At 39.2% G+C, this 20691-nt stretch overlaps 1 protein-coding gene across 1 annotated transcript in view; it reads right to left on the bottom strand.

Annotated features, from left to right (window-relative positions):
* Positions 1 to 20691, bottom strand: part of HAS2 (hyaluronan synthase 2) — a 42200-nt gene that overhangs the window by 8506 nt on the left and 13003 nt on the right. Inside the window, exon 2 of the mRNA XM_069081209.1 lies at positions 10453 to 11079. Coding sequence (XP_068937310.1) covers positions 10453 to 11079 — 627 coding nt within the window. The remainder of the gene's footprint in view (positions 1 to 10452; positions 11080 to 20691) is intronic.

Below are 20691 nucleotides of genomic sequence, written 5' to 3'. Positions count from 1 at the left end.
CTTTCTTTAAAGAACCCACTGTCATATAGGGCAAGACAAGGCTTATGTACCTGATGCAGAGAAATAATCAAAAGTACATTTCAAATTTCTTAAGATTCAAGGTGGTCAGGAGCCTGAGAGATTATCTAGTCCACTGGTGTCACACCCAAATACAAATGGATCCTTATAGACTTAGAAAACCAAGAATTAATATTATCTATATTGTATTTTTTTAATTTTCTTAAACATTTCCAATTACATTTTAATCTGATTCCAGTACACTGGAATGCTGACTAGCCTTAAGTATGACATCTCTAATCTAGTCCAATTGCCTCATTTTACAGATAAGGAAACTGAGGAAACTTTATAGATAAAGTGATTTATCCAAGTTCACATAGGTAGTAAAGAATTGACAAAATCTGTGTTTGAACTCAGGGCTTCTGACTCTAGACTCTGTTGAACTTTCTACTATATCACTGACCAAAACCATTTTGCCCTTAGCCTTCCCTTGTGAATAATGCATTGCCAATTATATTGAGTTTTTCACAAAGTTAACCAGTAAATAACCAGGATAATAAATGCAGTGGGGTATAATAGAGAGTGTACTGGCCTTTGGATCAAGAAGACTGGGTTCCAACTCTGCTTCTGATACTTTCTAGTTGTATACTTTGGGCAAGTCATAAAAGCAACAACCTAGGATAGTGGTTTTGTTGTTGTTCAGTCATTTCAAGTCATGTCTGACTCTATATGACCCCATCTGGGGCTTTCTTGGCAGAGATACTGGAGTGGTTTGCATTTCTTTCTCCAGCTCATTTTACAGATGAAGAAACTGGGGCAAACAGGGTCAAGTGACTTGCCTAGGATCACACAACTTTTAAGTGTTTGAGGCTGGATTTGAGCTCAGATCCTCATGACTCCAGAGCCAGGACTCTCTCCTGGGCTAGCTAGCTGCCCAGAGGTATCAAACTCAATAGAAATGGGGATGACTAAGGCATACACGAGGAACCCTAAAGGCAGTGTGTTGATTTAGTTTTAAAATGGGATGTCACTGACTTTCATGAACTGATGCTGAGTGAAGTGATCAGAACCAGGAGAACATTACACACAATAACAACCACATTGTGAGATGACTAACTTTCATAGACTTAGCTCTAGTCAGCAATGCAAGGATCTAAGGCAACTCCAAAAGACTCATGATGGAAAATGCTGTCCAGAACCAGAGAAAGAACTATGGAGTCTGAAAGCAGGTCAAACACACTATTTTCTCTCTCTCTCTTCTTGTTTTGTTTCTTCCTCCTTGTGGTTTTCCTTTTTGGTTCTAATTCTTCCTTACAACACGACTAATGTGAACATATGTTTAAAATGATTGCAGATGTACGGTCTACACCAGATTGCATGCCATCTTCGGTAGGGGAAGAAAATTTAAAACTCAAAATCTTATAAAAGTGAATGTTAAAAACCAAAAACAAACAAAAAATATTTTTAAAAATAATAAAAAGTGTTGTTATTTATGTCTTCTTGTATTTTCATTTTGTAAAATGTTTCCCAATTAATTGTAATATGTTCTGGACTGCAGTGAGAAAACCTGCAGCATGCAACTGACACCTGACCTAGGATATTGCTAAATCTCTGCATTGTATTCTTATGATATTCCCTTACGATGAAATATTCTATGTTCTGATAATTGAGATAATTTTAAAAACAGAAAGAAGAAATACAAATGGAAGAGAAGACTACACCCTGGTCAGAACAGCTGCAGTTAAATTCCTGCTTCAGAATTAGATGATACAGCTGATAGAGTGCTGCTGGGCATTGAGTCAGGGAGATGTGAGTTCAGAACTAGCTTTAGACGTTTATTAACTACATAACCCTTCCTAATGTCTTCCTCAGTTTCCTTAACTATAAAATGGGAATAGTAATATCACCTGCCTCAGAGGGATGTTGTAAGGATCAATGAGATAATATTTAAAAAGTGTTTACTTAGTACCATGCCAGTCACATAGTAGATGCTTAATAAATACCTGCTCTCTTCTTCATTAAAAAAGATAAGGTAAATACAAACCACTACTGTCCCTGTCAATCTAATTGATATGTTCCCTTACAGGGTAGCTACATTGTACAGTGGATAGAGTGCCACGCTTAGAGTTGGGAAGACTCATTTTCCTGAGTTCAAATCTGGCCTCAGACTTGACTTAATAGCTGGGTGACTGTAGACAAGTAATTTAACCCTGTTTGCCTCAGTTTCTTCATCTATAAAATAATTTGAAGAAGGAAATGACAAACCACTTTAGTATCTCTCCCAAGAAAACCCTAAGTAGGGTCACAAGAGTTGGACCTGGCTGAACAACTTTTCCTTATCCTTGTTAATTCAGCTGTTACTTCTTTCTTTCTTGTCTCTCCAAGAGGGAATAGATTTCGAGTTATTTTCTCAAAAATGAAAAAGTACATTTGAGATTCTGTTTTTAACTGAGGTAGTTATCTTTTTTATAGAAAGTAAACTAATTATATTCAAATTATATTCATTTTTAAAAAAATTCACAGTCCCCAGGCTAAGATCCCTGGATTTAAATGGAAAAGCCTACTAAAATATAATTTGTGCTATGAAATGTGAGGCCCTCAGACCTGTCTAAAGCCTTAGTATTTCTCAATTTTCTGGCTTCCTTTCTTGTTTCCTACAGGTTCACTGATGGGTAGCCTCCTTCTACACTCACTCCAAAGGACTGGTTACAAGAGCTTAACAGAATAAAAGGAAATCTCACTTACTCTGTTTGAATTCACGAAGGAACAACCTCACAACAACCCTAGGAGAAAGATGCTATTATGATCCCCATTTTACAGATGAGGAATCTAAGACAAACAGTTAAATGATTTGCCCAGGGTAACACAGCTAGTAAGCGTCTGAGGTCAGGTTTAGACTGACTCCAGGTCTGGTGCTCTAGCCATTGAGACCAAAAAACTGGACCAAGGAACTTGAAGGATTTTTTTTCCCAGAAGGTGCTATCTTTAAGGATGGGGTAAAGTTTTATTTTACAATTTGATGGTTCTCTCGGCAAAGTTTTCCTTTCCTATCCTGTTGGATTTGGTTGATTTAACTACAGTCAAACCAATCCATGATGCACTTGTATTTGACAGATATCCTGAAGTTTTCATCAGATCTTCTTTGCTATTCTTTCAGGAATCATGAATACAGAATTATATAAATTTAAGAAAGTGTTTTAAAAGATACTTTCCCAGTTTGTCAACCCAGAAATAAGAAGAAAGCGTATATGATTTTGCCACTTATCTACCTTCCTTCCCTCTCATTAGGAGAACTTAAAAGTAGTAAAAGTGAAAAAAATGTTAACTTTGTAGTAAGAAGACTATAAAATGAAGAATATGGACCACATAGCTCTGAGTAACGTTCCACATCTAAATATGTCCTCCAAAACTTATGAATCCCTCCCACCATAGTATAATGCACAAAAGAACAGAGCTCTGTAATGAAACCACTGGAAAAATAGAATATCAGTACAGGCTGTGCTAGAGGCAACTTGAAACTATTCACAAGAGCTGATTGTTAAATTTTCTCTGTAAGCATTTACACCTCAGCATTTCAGCAATACTACAACTCAGGGCTTGATATATTGTTTTCTTGATGGCCTAGACTTAAGAAAGGGATGGAGAAAAAGTTAATAATGTAAATTTGACTTTAAAATGTGTCCTGTGCACTTATATTTTTTTTCTGAGTGCTGGTTGGTAGACATTGACCTACATTCCCCCCAAACTCAATTTAATCACTTTCAAGACATAACTATTCTTACAGTGTTTTCAAACTGGGGATAGCAAATAAATGGGGAAAGGCATAAGATCATTGGGGTTCAGTTGGGAGTTAAAGAGATGATTTTCACAAAAAGTACCACATGGTGGTTATAATTGAATAAGTAAAAAGAGGAATTGGCTTTCTATTTTTCTTTTATTTAATGCCAACTAGCAGAGCTTTGTAATTGTATGAGTAGACATGAAGTGAATGCTTGCTGAATGATTGATGATACAATCAATTAATTAGCAAATATTTATTAGGCATTTACTATATACTAGGCACTATTCTAAGCTGCACAGCTACAAAGAAAAACGTCTGTGTTTTCAAGGAAGGAGCTTATATTTTAATGGGGGAGATAATTTATTTAAAATCAGAATTTGCAAGTTGAGTACCAAAGTGATATAAGGCAGCTGATGGTTCAGCTGAGCTTGCAGTTAGAAAGAACTGAGTTCAAATTCAGCCTTAGGTACTTACTAGCTGTGTGACCCTGGGCAAATCATTTAACCTCTGTCTGCCTCAGTTTCCACCACTGTAAAATGGGGATAATTACAGCACTTACATTGCGGGGTTCTGCTGAAGATCAAATATTTGTAAAACACTTTGCAAACATTAAAGTGCCAGTTATTATGACTAGATGGTGTCATGCTAGCAGCTGGGAAGACCAAAAAAGTCTCCTGGAGTTGATGACCCTGGAGCTGAATCTCGGAGGAAGTCACTGGGCATTCTAAGAGTCAACAACTGAAAGGAAGAACGTTCCAGGCATGTGGAAGAGGAGGAACAAAAAGCCATTAGAGATGAATGGATATGACTAGCTATCTGCAATGAGGTAGTAGCATGAAGAATCTTTTTTGTTTTCTTTGTTTTTATACCATCGGGCCCTGGAATATTAGAGCTGCAAAGAAATTTGGACACCACCTTGAACAACTCCCTCGTCCTATAGATGAGAAAAACAAGGCGCAGAAACCTGAAGTAAATGAAGCCCCTGCCTAGAGTTGAGGTCAGGACCAGTGCCTATGTCACCTGGGTCCGTACCCAGGGCTCTTAGTTCTATTTGCAGAAAAAAGAAGTATATTGAGAAATGGAGATTATTCATCAGGGAGCCTCTCAAGTTGGTCTGGTCTAACCCTTTCCCAAAACGTGAATCTTGTCTACAACTCCCTGTACCTTAACTGTTTCCCCATGATTTTGCTTATCCTCAAACTTTCTAAAGGTGTGAACTGCTATAAAGGGCAGGGAGGGGAAAAACAAACAAACAGGTTTTTAAGACAGAGAATATCATAAGGGATATCCAAACTGTGCACTAATTAAAGCACCATGAATATTTTGAGGTTTGTGGTCTGATTTTCTTCCAAGAATTCTGGAATGGCTAGAATTACAAGAACCTCCTGCATACTTAACCTATTCTCATTAGACCTCCCCTGCTTGCAAATTCCTAAAATATGCATTAGAGGCAGTGGGGTAGGGGGATCCCCCACTACCCTGGTGGTGATTTAAAATGTTTCTGTATGAGAAGGGACATAGAGAGTTGGACAGTGAGAGCTGTTCTCAGAAGCAGGAAGATCAGATGAGGACAAACACTTGTTGACTGATTATTTCAATTAGCTATTCAACAAACATTCATTTAGTGCCTTCTAGGTGGACAACCCTCTGTCACATAATAAGATCCTGTCAAATAACCTCCCTCCCAAGGCAACTTTCTCTAAGACTTTAAGTTACAATAAAGGTCCAACCTGCATTGGGAGAGGGATCATTTGGCAATTCTCAATAACCCATAAAATCTTAAGTCCACTCCCTATTCCTCACCCTCATAGACCTGACAGTTAACAGTATAACATAAAATTTTAATGTAACACTTATAAGGAACATTTAAGAGTTGTCTAATCTATCACCTTATCTAATAATCACATACACACATATATCAGCATCTTAGACAGGTGAGAATCAGTCCTATTGGAAAACACCTCTAGAAAAGAATCTAAGGCTAAGCTTCTGGGAAAGAACTTGACTATCATTCCCCACCAAAGTGTATCTTTTTTGTTTTCCTTAGAGCAGTAAAGTGGGAACAATGTAATGAAAACTGAAACTGTAATGAAAGACCTGGGTTTGAATCACAATTCATGTAATCTTAAGGATGCAGTTGGGTAGCTGAGGCCAGATTTTAATTCATGTCTTCCTGACTCAATCCAATTCTCTACCCACAGTCTCACTTAGCTGCCTCCCTAGGAAGATGCAGGGTTTAAGTTCTGACTCTGAGGCAAGTCACTTAATTCTTAGTACCCAAAGCAACTACAAGTTGAAGAAGAAATACAGATTTGCATTTGATAGAGAAGGCTCCCTGATGGGGAATTTCCTACAGGAAGAAATTATAGGTCTGAACCTAATATATATGTGTATATATATGCATGTTTAGATATACACATATATGATACACATATGTGATTTGCACACATATATGCATACATACACATACATTTACATGCGCACATATATCATCATCAGGGTCATTACTTGAATTCATTAAAAAAAAAACAATAGTAACAACAGAACCATGCTGCCATTTCAAAAGAAAACACTAACTTATCCAGGTTGATCATGCCACAACAGGCAGGGCCTCCGTTCTGTTATTCCCAAGTCTGACCACTGCTTTAGCAGAAAATCAGTCCTTTCACGGTTTCAAAAGTTTGTATTTTTTTTTTCCTGGACAGGCACAGTGTAGGTTGTCAAGGATACAGGCACAATCTAAAGCCAGAATTATAAGAGAAAGAGGAGTTCCAATGAAAATAAGAACTGTTTAAAGCAGTTAGGGACTACTCCTGTAAGATTGAGCTCGAATTTAAAACAGAGTCAGAGGTTATGTTGTCCTGTTCCCTGTAGAGGGACTTCAGGAAGTACCCAGACTATCCCAACTTTGATATTAATAAGCTGTACAGTCATTGTCCGGACAGACAGTGTCCTCCATGAGTAAAATTACCTCTATGAGTCTCAGTTTTTTCATCTGAAAAATGGGGGTAATGATATCTGTGTTATGTTACCTGACAGGGTTATTTGCGAAGGAAGTACTTAATTCAACCTTAAATCAATTCAAACATAAGAAATATCATTGTTGCTATTGCTATTTAGCATTTACTCTTAATACTGCTAGCACTATTGTGCTTAAAGATGCAGTGGTGGCAGCCCTTATGATATTTTACTATGGAAGTCACACATAGTATTGGACAAGAATGAGTCAAAGAGATAAAGTGGGAGACAGCTTTCTTATGACACTTCAAAGGAGGTAAAAATAGGAAGTATTTGCACCAGACCTGGAGTTAGGAAGACCTGGCCTCAGACACTTACTAGTTTACATGACCTTGGGCAGGTCACTTAACCCTGTTTGTCTCAGTTTCCTCATCTGTAAAATGAGTCAGTGAAGAAAATGGCAAACAACTCCACTATCTTTGCCAAGAAAATCACAAAGGGTTGGACTGAATTGAAATAACTTAACAACAACAAAATTAAGAAGTTTGAATTACTTGGCTAAATTTCCTAAACTTCTCAAACCTATCTAAAATGAGGCCTCTGATACTGAATCCTAGTTGATCTCATATTCAAGCCTGGTCCAATCATTAGATCTGGGAAGGTCAGAAACTAATCTGTAACTTATATTTTTAGGGAGTTGTCTGGGACAATAAGAGGCCAAAGGTCACATAGCCAGTATGTATCAGAGGCAAGCTTAACCCCAGGTCTTCCTGATGCTAAAGCCAGTCTTCTGACTACTTTGTCATGTGTGTGTGTGACCACAGACATGAGATAATCATTGTCTAGGTGCCACAGTGGATAGAGTTGATGACATGGAATCAGAAAGACGCATCTTCCAGCGTAAATCTGGCCTCAGAGACTAGCTGTGTAATGCTGGGCAAATCATTTCACCGTTTGCCTGAGTTTTCTCATCTTTAAAATGAACTGGAGAAACAAATGATAAACAATTCCAGTATCTTTACCAAGAAAACCCCCTGTGGAGATAAAGAGTCGGACACAACTGAAAAACAATTGAACAACCACAACAATCACTGCAAAGCACTTTTCACAATGCCTGGCTGATAGTGAGTCATATGTAAAAGTTAGTTATCATTATTATCATCATTATTATTAACCTACAGAATATGAGAACTGGAGGGAACCTTAGGTCAACTGGTATAAATAATAGCTAGAAAATAGCATTTGAAGTGCCTTAAAGGTTTTTGGCTTTTTTTTTTTCTTGGCCTTTTGGAGGTCAATTGGGGTTAAGTAACTTGCCCAAGTTTACACAGCTAGTTTATTTGTGTGGGTATTAAGTGTTTGAGGCTGGAATTGAACTCGGGTCCTCTTGACTCCGGGGCCGGCGCTTTACTCACTGTGCCACCTAGCCAGCCCCTGGAGTGCCTTAAAGTTTGCAGCACAATTCACATTTATTTTCTCACCTGATCTTCATAACAACCTGTCAGATAATTATTATTACTTTTTTGGGGGAGGATAAGGAAACTGAGGCAGGCAGAAGTTTCTGATGCAGGATTTGAACTCAGGACTTCCTGGCTCCAAGTCCAACATTCTCTCCACTATGCTCCCTAGCTGCCTAAACCTCGCAGTTTAAAGAGAAGAAAACTTATACACCAAGTGACTAAATTATTTGTCCAAAGTTAAATAGCTGTTCAAGGACAGAGGCCAGGTTAGGTCACCTGAGTCTGTTCTACTGAATCAGGTCACCTTTAGTCCTAGGCTTTCTACTATACCATGCTATTAACCAACATACCTTTGAGTGTAATGACCAGAAGGCCTTTTACAGAATCATTAAAAAGGTTGATAGAACCTAGTATCCCTCTTTAAAAGAGAATACAGAGGTCAAGTCTGTCAGAAAAAACTTCATAAGTTACAAGTTGTAGCACAGAACAGAGCACAAAGTTGGTTCCCATCAATTGGGACATTACAACAAATCATAGCACTAACCAACTAGAGCTAATATGACTAATAATTTTAATAAAATTAATTATTAATTAATTTTAATAATAAAATTTGAAAAAATAACTTTATTGGGGGACAGCTAAGTTGTACAGTGAATAGAGTGCTAGGCCTGGAACCAGGAAGACTCCTCTTCCTGAGTTCAAATCTGATCTCAGACACTTACTGTGTGACCCTAGGCAAGTCACTTAACCCTCTTTGCCTCAGTTTCTTTAACTGTAAAATGAACAAAGAAGGAAATAGCACACCCTAGTATCTGTCAAAAAAGACTGAAATGAGATCATTTGATTTTTTTTTCCTGCTTCTCAACTAAAAGGGGATTTTATTGATATCACAGTCCCATTAAACCCAGGAACAAGGCCTTGTTCAGATATGAATGAAACAGTAAGAAAAGAAAGAATATGAAAAAGTGGAGAATCTTGGGAAGACCTGTATAAACAGCTGCAAATTAAAGAACCAGGAGAACGACTCAACAATTATAATAATTTGAAAGAAACCTTAAAAAAAAAGGCAAATGCAATATAGTTATAATGGCCAATATTGTTCTTATAGCAAAGATGTGAAAATGTACCTTCTTCCTGGTGGGGGTGGGAAGCTAGACTATGAATATGGATAATCACATAATTGTCAGAGGCAAGTTTCTATGTCCCTTGGTTCCTTGTTATCAGAAAAGGTTCACTGGGAGGGTTGGGGGGGAAGGTAAGTAAGGCCACAAATGAATGTAACATAAAAACAAAAGGCACCAATAAAACTGCAAAAGCTAAAGAAATAAAAATAAAGGGAATGACAATGGGGAGATTGTCTTTTAAATTTTTACTTTGCAAGAACTTTTCTGTGTTCTTATTCCTAAAATCTATCTGAAAGATCTCAGTGTAGGGAAAAACTGTCACTTGAAAATTCATAGGACATTTTCATCTTCATAAAGACTCATTTATGACAATTCCAAGACGCAGTAAAAGTCCCGATAAGAGATAAGGAGTGATGTAAAAACTGAGTGATCCCACCCTACAGTGTATGCTCAGGGAATTAATAAAGGACATGGGGTAATTATTTGTGTGGATGTGAATCGCATCATGAAAGTTTTCAAAGGTCAAGCTGCTAGGAATGAGGTAATGCTGTTATTGGGATGAAGTAAACACCATTTTGGCTTTTTACAAATGGGTGTTTTTCTTTTTTTTTCTTCTCATCTGCTTTTTTTTCCTCTTAAATGATCTCTAAATTGCTCTGTCACCCATCTTTGTGCAAAATGTTTCTAAAGGTCACACAGTGCCTTCCTCTTGGGCTGGTAGAATACAACGTCTTAATAGCTTTGTACTGGGGGCAGCTAGCATAAGATATTATTTGCTTAAAGGGTTGGAGGTTTTGAAAAGTTGTGGAAAATGACCTTGGATTTGACTTGGCTAAAGAGAGAGGGCGAGGAACGGGAGGGAGGGACAGAAAAAGGTCTCGTGTCCAAAATAGTCTTGATTTCTAACCAATCATATGGCACAAGTGAAACTTTTTCATAGATACTTTCTAACAGCTCTGCAGTAGTTTTTTTTTTTTTAATATGCTTTCAACAGTAATGCTGTTTTCAAACAGAGTGAAAGAAACACTGTGTTCAGAAGGCCCTGGGATGGTCTATAGCATACTGCTGGAGAGATACAAAAGTGGCTTTATTTAAAAGGGTGTTTGCATTGGAATGAGTCTAGAAGACCTACCTGCACATAATCCACACTCCTCCCCAGTGCTTTGAATGCTGTGTACATTACTTCTCTTTTTCCACCCCATTTTTGCATGATGCAAACACTTTTGTTGGACAAGACCAGTTGGGTTATGTACTGGGAGCTCTCCTTATGTGACTCCTCCGTCTCACCAGGGCCCTTTGTGTGGAAGTTATTCTTCCAGATGTAAGTGGCCGCAGTGTCCCTGCCCATGACGTCTCGGAAGATCTCCAGCATATATAGGTCATCGTCCGAATTTCCATCTATGACCATGACCACCTTAATCCCAGGGTAGGTAAGCCTTTTCACAGAAAGTAAACATTTTCTTAAGTAATCAGGGTCTTCTTGGTATGCAGCAATGCAAAGAGCCACAGATTTGTTCAACTTAATAGGAGTTTCTAGTGATCTTCTCATTTTCCTGTGCTCTAGAAAGGCAAAGAGGCTTTGGATGATAAGATGTGAGGCTAAGAAAGCACCATAGAGTCCAAAAGAGAAATAATAATTTTCTGTTTGGAAAAACTGGTAGCCAACAATATAAGCAGCTGTGATCCCCAGGAGGAGGGAGACTCCAAAAAGGGTAGTTCCAATTATTCTCAGGATACAGATAAACCTCTCACAATGCATCTGCAATAGAATAAAATAAACAGAATGAACCAGAGCTTGGCAAATGGCTTGCCATACATTCTTGGGTTATTCTTAGAAATACATTTATGAAATCTCCATCTTCACATGCCCATCAGAGCTTAGAAACTCTGGCCAAATGTTCCCAAGTGGTACCTGGTCAAATGATATCCAAGCAAACTGGGAAAGGCTATTGATAAGCAGAATGTATCCCCCTCCCCTTCTCTTAAAATAAGCTCCTTGAGGAAAAAGATTATGTTCCTTTCTGTATTTTTATTCCTAGGACTCAGCACTATGTCTGGCAATCAATCAGTCAAAAAACAAGTATTGATTTTAAGTACCTACTTGCTGCTAGGAGTTGTACTAGGCATTGAGAATATAGCAAGGGCCTAGACAATGACTACTTGCAATGAATTTCCATTCTAATGGAGAGGAAACAGACAAGTAGCTATGTAAATATTGACAGCATAAAGAAATAAAACATGTGCAAAGCAGTTAAATACAAGGTATTTGTGGAGGGAGGCCACTGGCAGTTGAAAGAATCAAGAAATTCTATCCAACAACCACATTCTTCAACCTTTGCCAAAACATGAGCAGAGTAAGGAGAGATAAAGAGGGTAAAACTAACCATTCATTATATATACACACATACATGTATGTGTATATGTGTATGTATATATATGTGTGTGTGTGTATGTGTGTATATATGTTTAATTCCCACTTAAAAGCAGTCTACAGACCTAGGATGCTTCATAGCTGTTTGACCAAAATCCAGTCAGGTAATCTCTCTGATCCTCCAGCACCTTCCTAGTCAACACCACCAGGTGCTTCACATGATAGGTTCTTGATGAGTATTTTTTTTTGAGGCAATTGCGATTAAATTACTTGCCCAGGGTCACACAGCTAGTAGGTTGGATTTGAACTCAGGTCTTCCAGACTCCAGGTCCAGCACTCTATCTGATGGGGTGCTTGATTACCTGTGCTTGAACCACAGTTTGTAAAATCACATTTCTCCCTAGCCTCAGAGCATTATCTCTGCTCACTTCTCCCCATGCCAATACTCTGCCTAGCAATCATTCATGATCAAGCCCCAGCCAAATGTTTATCTCCCCTTGGTACAATAATAAGCTGCCCTGATGAATTGTTCACTAGATCATCTATAAGTAACTCCCTAGCTCATTATATACATCCTGAATCCCTCATTATGTATGCCTTAGGCTTGGGACATATGTATACTCCCAACATTCATCTTGTCAAACATAACATTGATGGGTGGCAGGTTCATCAGCCCTGACTGCTTGCTGACTTAGTGAATTTTCAAGCCTAAAACCACACCTCCATGCAGCACCCCCCTTGGACTATTTCCCAGTGAATTCTGGGCAATACGCCTGCACAGTAGATATTAAAAGTGTATATTCCTTCAATCACTGACCACTCCTTAACTCCTCCCTAATCCCACCCTGACTCACCTACTTAGCACATTTGGCACAATTTTACTATAGAATATCCTATAGTAACTTTAAATGTACCCCTCTAAGGTTGCAGGTTCTCTAAGAACTCTTGCCTGTGTAAAACATAACAATAAATCTTTGCCACCTTGACTTAGAGAATGCTTGAGTACATCAATTCATTCCAGACTGCTTTCTAGGGACCCTGGTTATTGGGGTTCCTGGACTCCCTGAACTCCCTGACCCCCACATCATATCCACTGTTCCAGCTAGCTGCCAATGTGCTTAAGGAATGCTTATTGACTGTTAATTTAGTACCTTTTGTGTATAAAGTTTTGTGTTGAGGGTTCTTTCATCTCCCTACCTTCCCCTTTCTCCATCCTCAAGGCATCCCTTGCAGTCACACCTAGAGTAGCTATTGGTCTAGCCAAGTCAGAACTTTGGTTTATCTTTTATCAAGTGATGAATATTGAAATACTACCATTAATGACCCTAGAGACTTTGTATCCAAAGGATGGCTTTCATTTCTATTGTTCTCCCCCAGAAAAATATATACAGAGTATTAGCTTTGATATGACTTACAGGAGCTGCTGTGTTATTCCAAGATTTGAAATTCTCTCCCCTTTCCACAATCAGATTTTACCCATCCTCCAAAGCCAGCTCCAGTCTTAACTTTATAGTGTTAATAAGGTATAGGGGATACAATATGGAGCTTGGACTTGGGTTCATATTCCATCTCAGACTCATTCTAGCTGGGTGCCTCTGGGTGAGGGTTCATCTCCCTGGGCCTTGGTTCTCTCATCTGCAAAACAAGAGTACTACATCTGATGGTCTGTAACGTCCCTTCCAGCTCAAAACTCATGATTCTGTGAACCCTATATTCCCTCCCATGAAGCCAGTACAGTGTATTAGACAAGGAGTCTGAGCACCCTGGGTTCTAGTTCCATTTCTGGAAGGAGACTGGTTATATCATTTACTGTCCCCTCTCACCATCTGTACTGGGAACAGGAATGAAATCAATACAATTGCACAAGTATGTACTAAGCTCCTACTTATGTGGTGAGTGTGATGCAAGGAGCTGTAAATACAAAGGCAAAAATAAAAGTCCCTGCTCTCAAGGAGCATATATTCTATTTTGTCAGGCATAAGAGTGATAAGAGGACAGCTTGTACAAAGATAAGTAGAAAATGTGAAATACATACGAAGTAAATTCAGGGAGAGATACTAACAAATGGGGAAAGCAACAAAGGGCTTATATAGGAGGAGACAAAACTGAATCTTGAAGAAAACCAGTGATTTAAAGAGGTAGAGGTCAAGGTGATGCGGAAGTGCATGGACAACAACCTGCTCAGTTGAACGGAATCCCTGAACTCAGGATTCTCATGTTAGTACTCTACTACACTGCACTGGCATCATGGGAGGAATCATAGAGCTCACAGAATCAACTATTTTCAGCTGGAAGAGACTTTTGTTCTCAAGTCATTTCAATAGACTCTCCATGACCGACCCCATTTGGAGTTTTCTTGGCAAGGATATGAGAATGGTTTGCTGTTTCCTTCTCTAGTTCATTTTGCAGATGAGGAAACTAAGGCAAACAGGATTAAATGACCTGCCCAAGGTCACACAACTATTAAGTGTCTGAATCTGTATTTGCACTCAGATCCTCTTAACTCCAGGTCACTTCATCCACTGTGCTGACTAGTGATGGGAAGGATCTTACAGACCTACAGATCTAGCTCCTTGTTTTACAGAGGACAAAAGGAGGCACAGAGAGAGGAATTCAGCTACCCAGAGGCATCCAGCTAGAATGTGTCTGAAGTAAAATATGGATTATTTGAAAAGGTAAAAGGCAGATCATTGCATATAGGAAATATTAAGTAGAACAATTTAGCTGGAACATCAAATTTGTAAAGGGAAGTGATGTGAAAGATACGTTGGAGCCAGATTGTAAATAATTTAAAATGCATCACAGAGAAACAACAGGAAGCCACTGGATCATTTTGTTTTTTTAGCAAGGAAATCATAGCACTACTAGCCCTGTGCTTTAGGAATATCAATTTGGCAACTGTATGGAGCATGGGGTAGAGAAGGAGATGAGGCAGGGAGACCAATTTGGAAATTATTGTAGTAGTCAAGGGATGATGTGATGAGAGTCTCAACTGGGATGGTGGCCATTGTGGAGACACATGTGAACATTGTGGTAAGACTTGGCAAACAATTCATTACCCATAAGGGAAAGTCAAGGATTATTTCAGTGTTGTGAATCTGAGTGACTGGAAAAATGGTGTTCTCAAAATAATTAGGGGAGTTTGGAGAATGGATGGGTATACAAATTTAGTGTGACTTTATTTCTGCCCTTTCACTGATCAACTTATCCTCTGAACTTTCATAGTCAACATAGTCTATACCAGGAAATTAAGCCCTTCCTTGTGCATTGCTCCATCTGACATCAATTTCCATTCATGGTAGTCTAGTCTCTGAAATGAGACTGTGAGTTCCTTGACATCTGCATCCTCCATGGCATGCATAACAGTGCTAGGGCCAGAGGAAGTGGTCGTTCAGTACTTTTTTCAATGGGCTACAAAGGATTTTTATTGTTGAGTTGAATTTCACTTTTTGCATGGGAGAGGGTCTCATCAAGACTTCTCATCAACACCCAAAGTATGCTTATGTGCCATAATCTAGAGCAGGGGTGGGGAACCTGAGACCTTGAGGCCACATGTGGCCCTCTAGTTCCTCAAGTGTGACTCTTTGACCAAATCCAAACTTCACAGAACAAATTTCAGGAGTAAAGGATGATGTGCTATGGAGAAATATCGAATGGCATACCCACAAAGGTTCTCTCATTGTATATTTACATAGCCCTTTAATGTTTACGGAATAATCTAAATGTTTTACCTGTGTTGATACAGCAAGACTGTAAGGTAGATCTTTCAGGAATTATTATCCATATTTTTACATGTAAAGAAACTGAAGCTCAGAGACATTAAATGAATTTTCCATCACTTCACAGGTAGTGACTGAGGCAGGACTCAATCCCAAGTTTTCCTGATTCTAGATTAAGCTCTCTATATCCCCTATGTAGTTGTTCCTTGGTTCCTAGAACCCCTACTAAGGCTCCTAAGTGACACACTGGGGAGAGGGAAGGAAGTGGAAACCAGGAAATTGGATCAAATCTGACCTCAGACAATTACTGGCTCTGTGACCCTGGGGAAGTCACTTAACCCCTGCTTGTTTCAGTTTCTTCAACTTTAAAATGGGGGTAAATGATACCACCACCTCCCAAGCTTGTTGTGAGGATCAAATGAGTAACATTTATAAAGTGCTTAGCACAGTGCCTGGTACATCATAACCTCTCTCTATATATATGTTAGCTTTCAGCAGCAGCAGCAGTAGTACAGTGTTATTGTTAATTACTCTGCCTCCTTTACCTCTGTCATACTTAGAGGATAATTATAGCACCTACCTTGCAGGGCAGGTGTGGCAGTTGTAAGGATCAAATAAGATAATCTACATAGGGGCCGCCAGGTGGTGCAGTGAGTAAGAGCGCCGGCCCCAGAGTCGGGAGACCTGGGATCGGTTCTGGCCTCATACTTAACACCCACACAACATAACTGCCATGTAACCTCGAGCAAGTTACTTAATCCCAATTTCTTTAAAAAAAAAAAAAAGATAATCTATGTAAAGTTCTTGAAAATCTTAAAGCATTAGCTTTTTAATTAAAGATAAATAATTCTAATTTTTCTTACCTTGACCTTCTCCCTCCCCACCCCCACCCTCCATAAGGCCAAAGGGAAAGAAGATTAAAAAAAAGAAAAATAACAGTAGAATCACCATAGGGTATAAAAGATTACGCCCAGAAGTCCAACCCCACCCCTCTCCCCCCCATTTCACAAATGACAGAACCAAGGGAAGTGAGTTGGCCAAAGTTATACAGTTGTTAGCAGAAGAATCAAGGCTGGATTCCTGGTGCCCTGACTTCCAGTCAAGCTTTGGCTTCATTTAACCAGGCCACCTCCTCACCTCCCTTCCCTCTCCTCACATTCAAGAGAGGTTTTGGCTTAGCACTCTCCTGGACTTGTTGAGGGAACTTATGACATCACTGGAAAGCAGAGCAGTAAGATGAATAGGAGAAATGCTAAACATTTAGCGCCAGGCCTGCAAGCATGGTATCTCCTCATAAACAGAGCAGGGCAGTAGGTATGTTGGCAGCTCCCAAGGGTTCTATGAACCGGCCCCATAAGGACCCCAGGAGCATGGTCTCAGTCTCAGAACTTTTCATTTCAAAGAAATGAGTCATTCTCACAACAGTGAAAAAAAAAATCCAGTGCAGCTCAGACACTTTGCCAGTGAGAAGCTTAAGTGTGGGTGTGTTTAACAAGTGCCAAGGGCAGCGGCTGGAGCTCCCCTTCTTGGCTTTCTATTATTCACATTTTCCTGGTCTTTATCTACATATGATATTGATAGGCTCTGCCATAGCATCTGCTGAAGCTGAAACACTGCCCTCTGACCTTGGTGGAGCCTCAGACCATCCCTTTGAAATTATCTTGGGAAAAATTACTAGGAAATGGAAGTCAGGTCAATGATATCAATCTTTTGTGCTGCACATGCAATGCTGGAACTAACACAGCATCTTTATTTTAACATAGAAGACCTGAGGGACAGCCCAAGGGCTCACCACTTTCTTCATGGAACCTATCCTGATCATAAACTACCAGTGTTTTCCCTGGAGTCAGGAAGATCTTAGTTCAAATATGGTCTCAGATACCTGTTCAATGTATGACCCCGGGCAAGTCACTTAACCTCTGACTGACTCAGTTTCCACTTACCTCAAAGAGTTGTAAGGATCCAATGGGATATTTGTAAAAAAAAAATGCTTAGCAGAGTGAATGTGAAAGGAGAGAACAAAATCTCTGCCAGGTCCTGAGCAAATGGAAAGTCAAGGACAGCACTCATCTCAGACTTTTTGTCAGAGTGCAGCCTTGTTTTATTGCAGAAATGTATAGTCCTAAAAAAGGTAAATAATATTTTTTTTGGCAAAGTAAATCATGAAACCATCAAAGATATGGATGGGATTGTGATTAGACACAAATCACCTAGACAGATAAAACAACAGATCCTGAAACTATTATTTTTATTATCATCAGCATTATTATAATATTAGTTCCCATATATGCATGCTGCAGGTCCAATTATACAGTAATCTCCTTGAGGTTTATAGGTCTTATAATTTATTTTCTATTTGATTTGGCTCATCATGGTTCCATTCACAGTATGAGTGCTTGGTGAATATTTGTTGTATATTAATAAATGATTGAGATTGGGGAGAAGGAGCCTTAAACTAGGATGGGAGAAATAGAAATTTGCAAGTTCCAGTAGAAAGAAAAATGAACTTGGAGCCACAGGACCTGAGAAGAGAGAAGAGGAAGAGTGAAAGGTGGGAAGGAGGGTGAGGTGGAGGAGGGAAAAGGAGAAGGAAGAGAAAGGACAAGAAAGATAAGGAAAAAGATTTAGAACATTAGTTCCCTGAATTTTTCTTACTAGCATACATTTAGGCAGTATTTTATAGTTATTATATGACTTTTCATTTATTTTATTTGAAGTATCCCAGTGGGGTATGTGGGGCAAGAGTTGCTCTCCACATGTTACAGATGGGTAAGCTGTGACCTTATTATATTTTATGGAAATTTATATCTCTCAAAACTCTTTCAGTGAGGCAGTGTGGCTTAAATTTGGAGTCAGGAGTCCTGACTTCATATCCCATCTCTGACACCTACATATATGTACACCTTAGGCAAAGTATTTTGTCTTTCAGAGAATATTTCCTCATTTATAAATTGAGGATAATAATAGACTACCTACTTCATAGGGTTACTCGCTGATCAGACAAGATAATGTATATAAGTGTTCTGTATGACTCAAAAGTATTGACACAGAGGAATCCTATCTTACATTCTTTCTACTTTATAGGGTTGTTGTAAGGAAAGGACTTAGTTGATCTTTGAGTATGTTTGAAATATATATTATTAGATCACAATGCCTTTCAAATTGACTACCAAGCTTCTTGGATAAAAATCCCCCCCCCCTTTGTCATTGCCCAATAGAATTAAAAATAATAATGGAGATCCCTAAGTATTATTCCTAGTTCTAAGAACCAGATTGATCTGCTGGTGACTTTTTTTTTTAAGCAATCGGGGTTAAGTAACTTGCTCAAGGTTACACAGCCAGTTATTTCTGGGTGTGGTGCTGAGTATCTGAGCCCGGATTTGATCCAGGTCATCCTGACACTGGAGCCGGTGCTCTTACTCGCTGAGCCACCTGGCCACCCCTAAGCAATTGAGGTTAAGTAACTTGCTCAAGGTTACACGGCCAGGTGTTTCTGGGTGGGTGCTAAGTGTCTGAGCCTGGGATTCGATCTCCAGGTCTTCTCAACACTGGAGTCGGTGCTCTTACTTGCTGTGCTACCTGGCCGCCCCATAACTGTTATTTCTAAAAGATCTATCCTTAATTCTTTCTGGCCCATTCAGAACTTATTCTTTGCTTAGACCAGCATTGGGAAGGGGGAATTATTTCCTCTTCTTATGGATGAGCAGGAGTCAACATTGAAAATACTACATTGGGCCCAAACGTCCAGCCCTCTTTTGCCCATATTCCACAACCTCCTTATAATACTAGACCTTCATATAGCAGGTGCTCCAGGAATACTCAATTTCTCCTTTCTCTGCTCTGATCTATAATTTGCCTACAAGTATTCCCCAAAGTCAGCAGATTTGTCCAAATAATGGCTGTAACTTTTCAGCTCACTATCTACCAATTAAATAGGATCCAAGGACAGCAGCTGGCTGCCAACCACAGAGGAACTTCATAATTTCTTAGAAAATCAAAATTATATAGAAGTCAAGATAACTAACTATTTCAGTGCCTCCCTTTTCCATTTAATAAATGCTTACTGAGGGTGTACTATACACAAAGCTTTGAATGAGAGAAGCAATTCTTGCCTTTGAGGACTTTACAATCTGGTAATATAAAAAGGCAAGATCAAGATAAGGAATGAAAAGTTAGAATATGAAAAAGTACTACATGGTTTGAGGGGAGGGGGCATTTCATCTGCATTGGAGGGTCAGAGAAGGCTTTTCAAAGGAGGTTAAATTTGAGCTGGTCCCTGAATAGGGAGAATTTTGAAAAGCAGAAATTGATGGCCAAAAGAATTCCAAGGGAAAGGATCTGCATGATAGAAAATATGGAGGCAAGAAAGCAGTGTGTGTGTGTGTGTGTGTGTGTGTGTGTGTGTGTGTGTGCGTGCACAAATAGTCCATTCCTGTTGTGATGCTGGGTACGTATCTACCTTTACACAGTATCAACCCCAAGGTAACTCTCTAAGGCAATTTCCCTACTGTATACAGGGAGGGAAATAGTGGAATATAATGTCGAGAAGATAGGTATGGTAAGGGAATTCAGAGTATTGAATGTCAGGCTAAGTGGCTGGTGTTGATTCAGGAGAAAATGGGGAAGCATTGAAGAAAGGACATAATGATCACAGCTGGACTTTAAGAAGATTATTCTAGCAGTGTTATATAGAAGGTATTGGAGAGACACACAGACACTACAGGAAAAGAGATCAGTTAGGAGATCACTGTAATAGTCTGAGTGTAAAAAGACGGGTCTGGATTAGAATAATCTAAATGAAGACAGAAAGGAGGAATGGTATTATAGACCCAACATAGAGGCAGAAAGATAGGACTTGGGTAGTGATTAGACATAGACAGCTAGGGGCAGCTAGCTGGTACAGTCACCAGGCCTGGAGTCAGGAGGACCTGAGTTCAAATCCAGCCCCAGACATTACTTACTAGCTGTGTGACCCTGGGCAAGTCCTTTAATCCCAATTGCCCCCGCAAAAAAAAAAAATGTATATATATGGACATGTAGGTGACACAGTGGATATAGTGCTGGATTTGAGTCAGGAAAACTGAGTTCAAATCTTCCCTTAGCCTCCTAATGGCTTTGTGACTCTGGGCAAGTACATAAGTTCCCTCGACTGTTAAATGAGGGATAATAATAGCAAGCATCCCAAAGGGCTTCTGTGAGCACAAAAAGATACTAACATATTTAAAGCACTTTTCAGATCTTAAATAAAATAGTATTATGTAAATATTATCCATTATTACTC

Source organism: Petaurus breviceps, unplaced genomic scaffold (genome assembly GCF_028583685.1).
Source record: "Petaurus breviceps papuanus isolate PSGF00001 unplaced genomic scaffold, PetGlider_PUasm1.0 98, whole genome shotgun sequence".
Taxonomy (NCBI): domain Eukaryota; kingdom Metazoa; phylum Chordata; class Mammalia; order Diprotodontia; family Petauridae; genus Petaurus; species Petaurus breviceps.
This window is presented reverse-complemented; position numbering and strand designations above follow the sequence as displayed.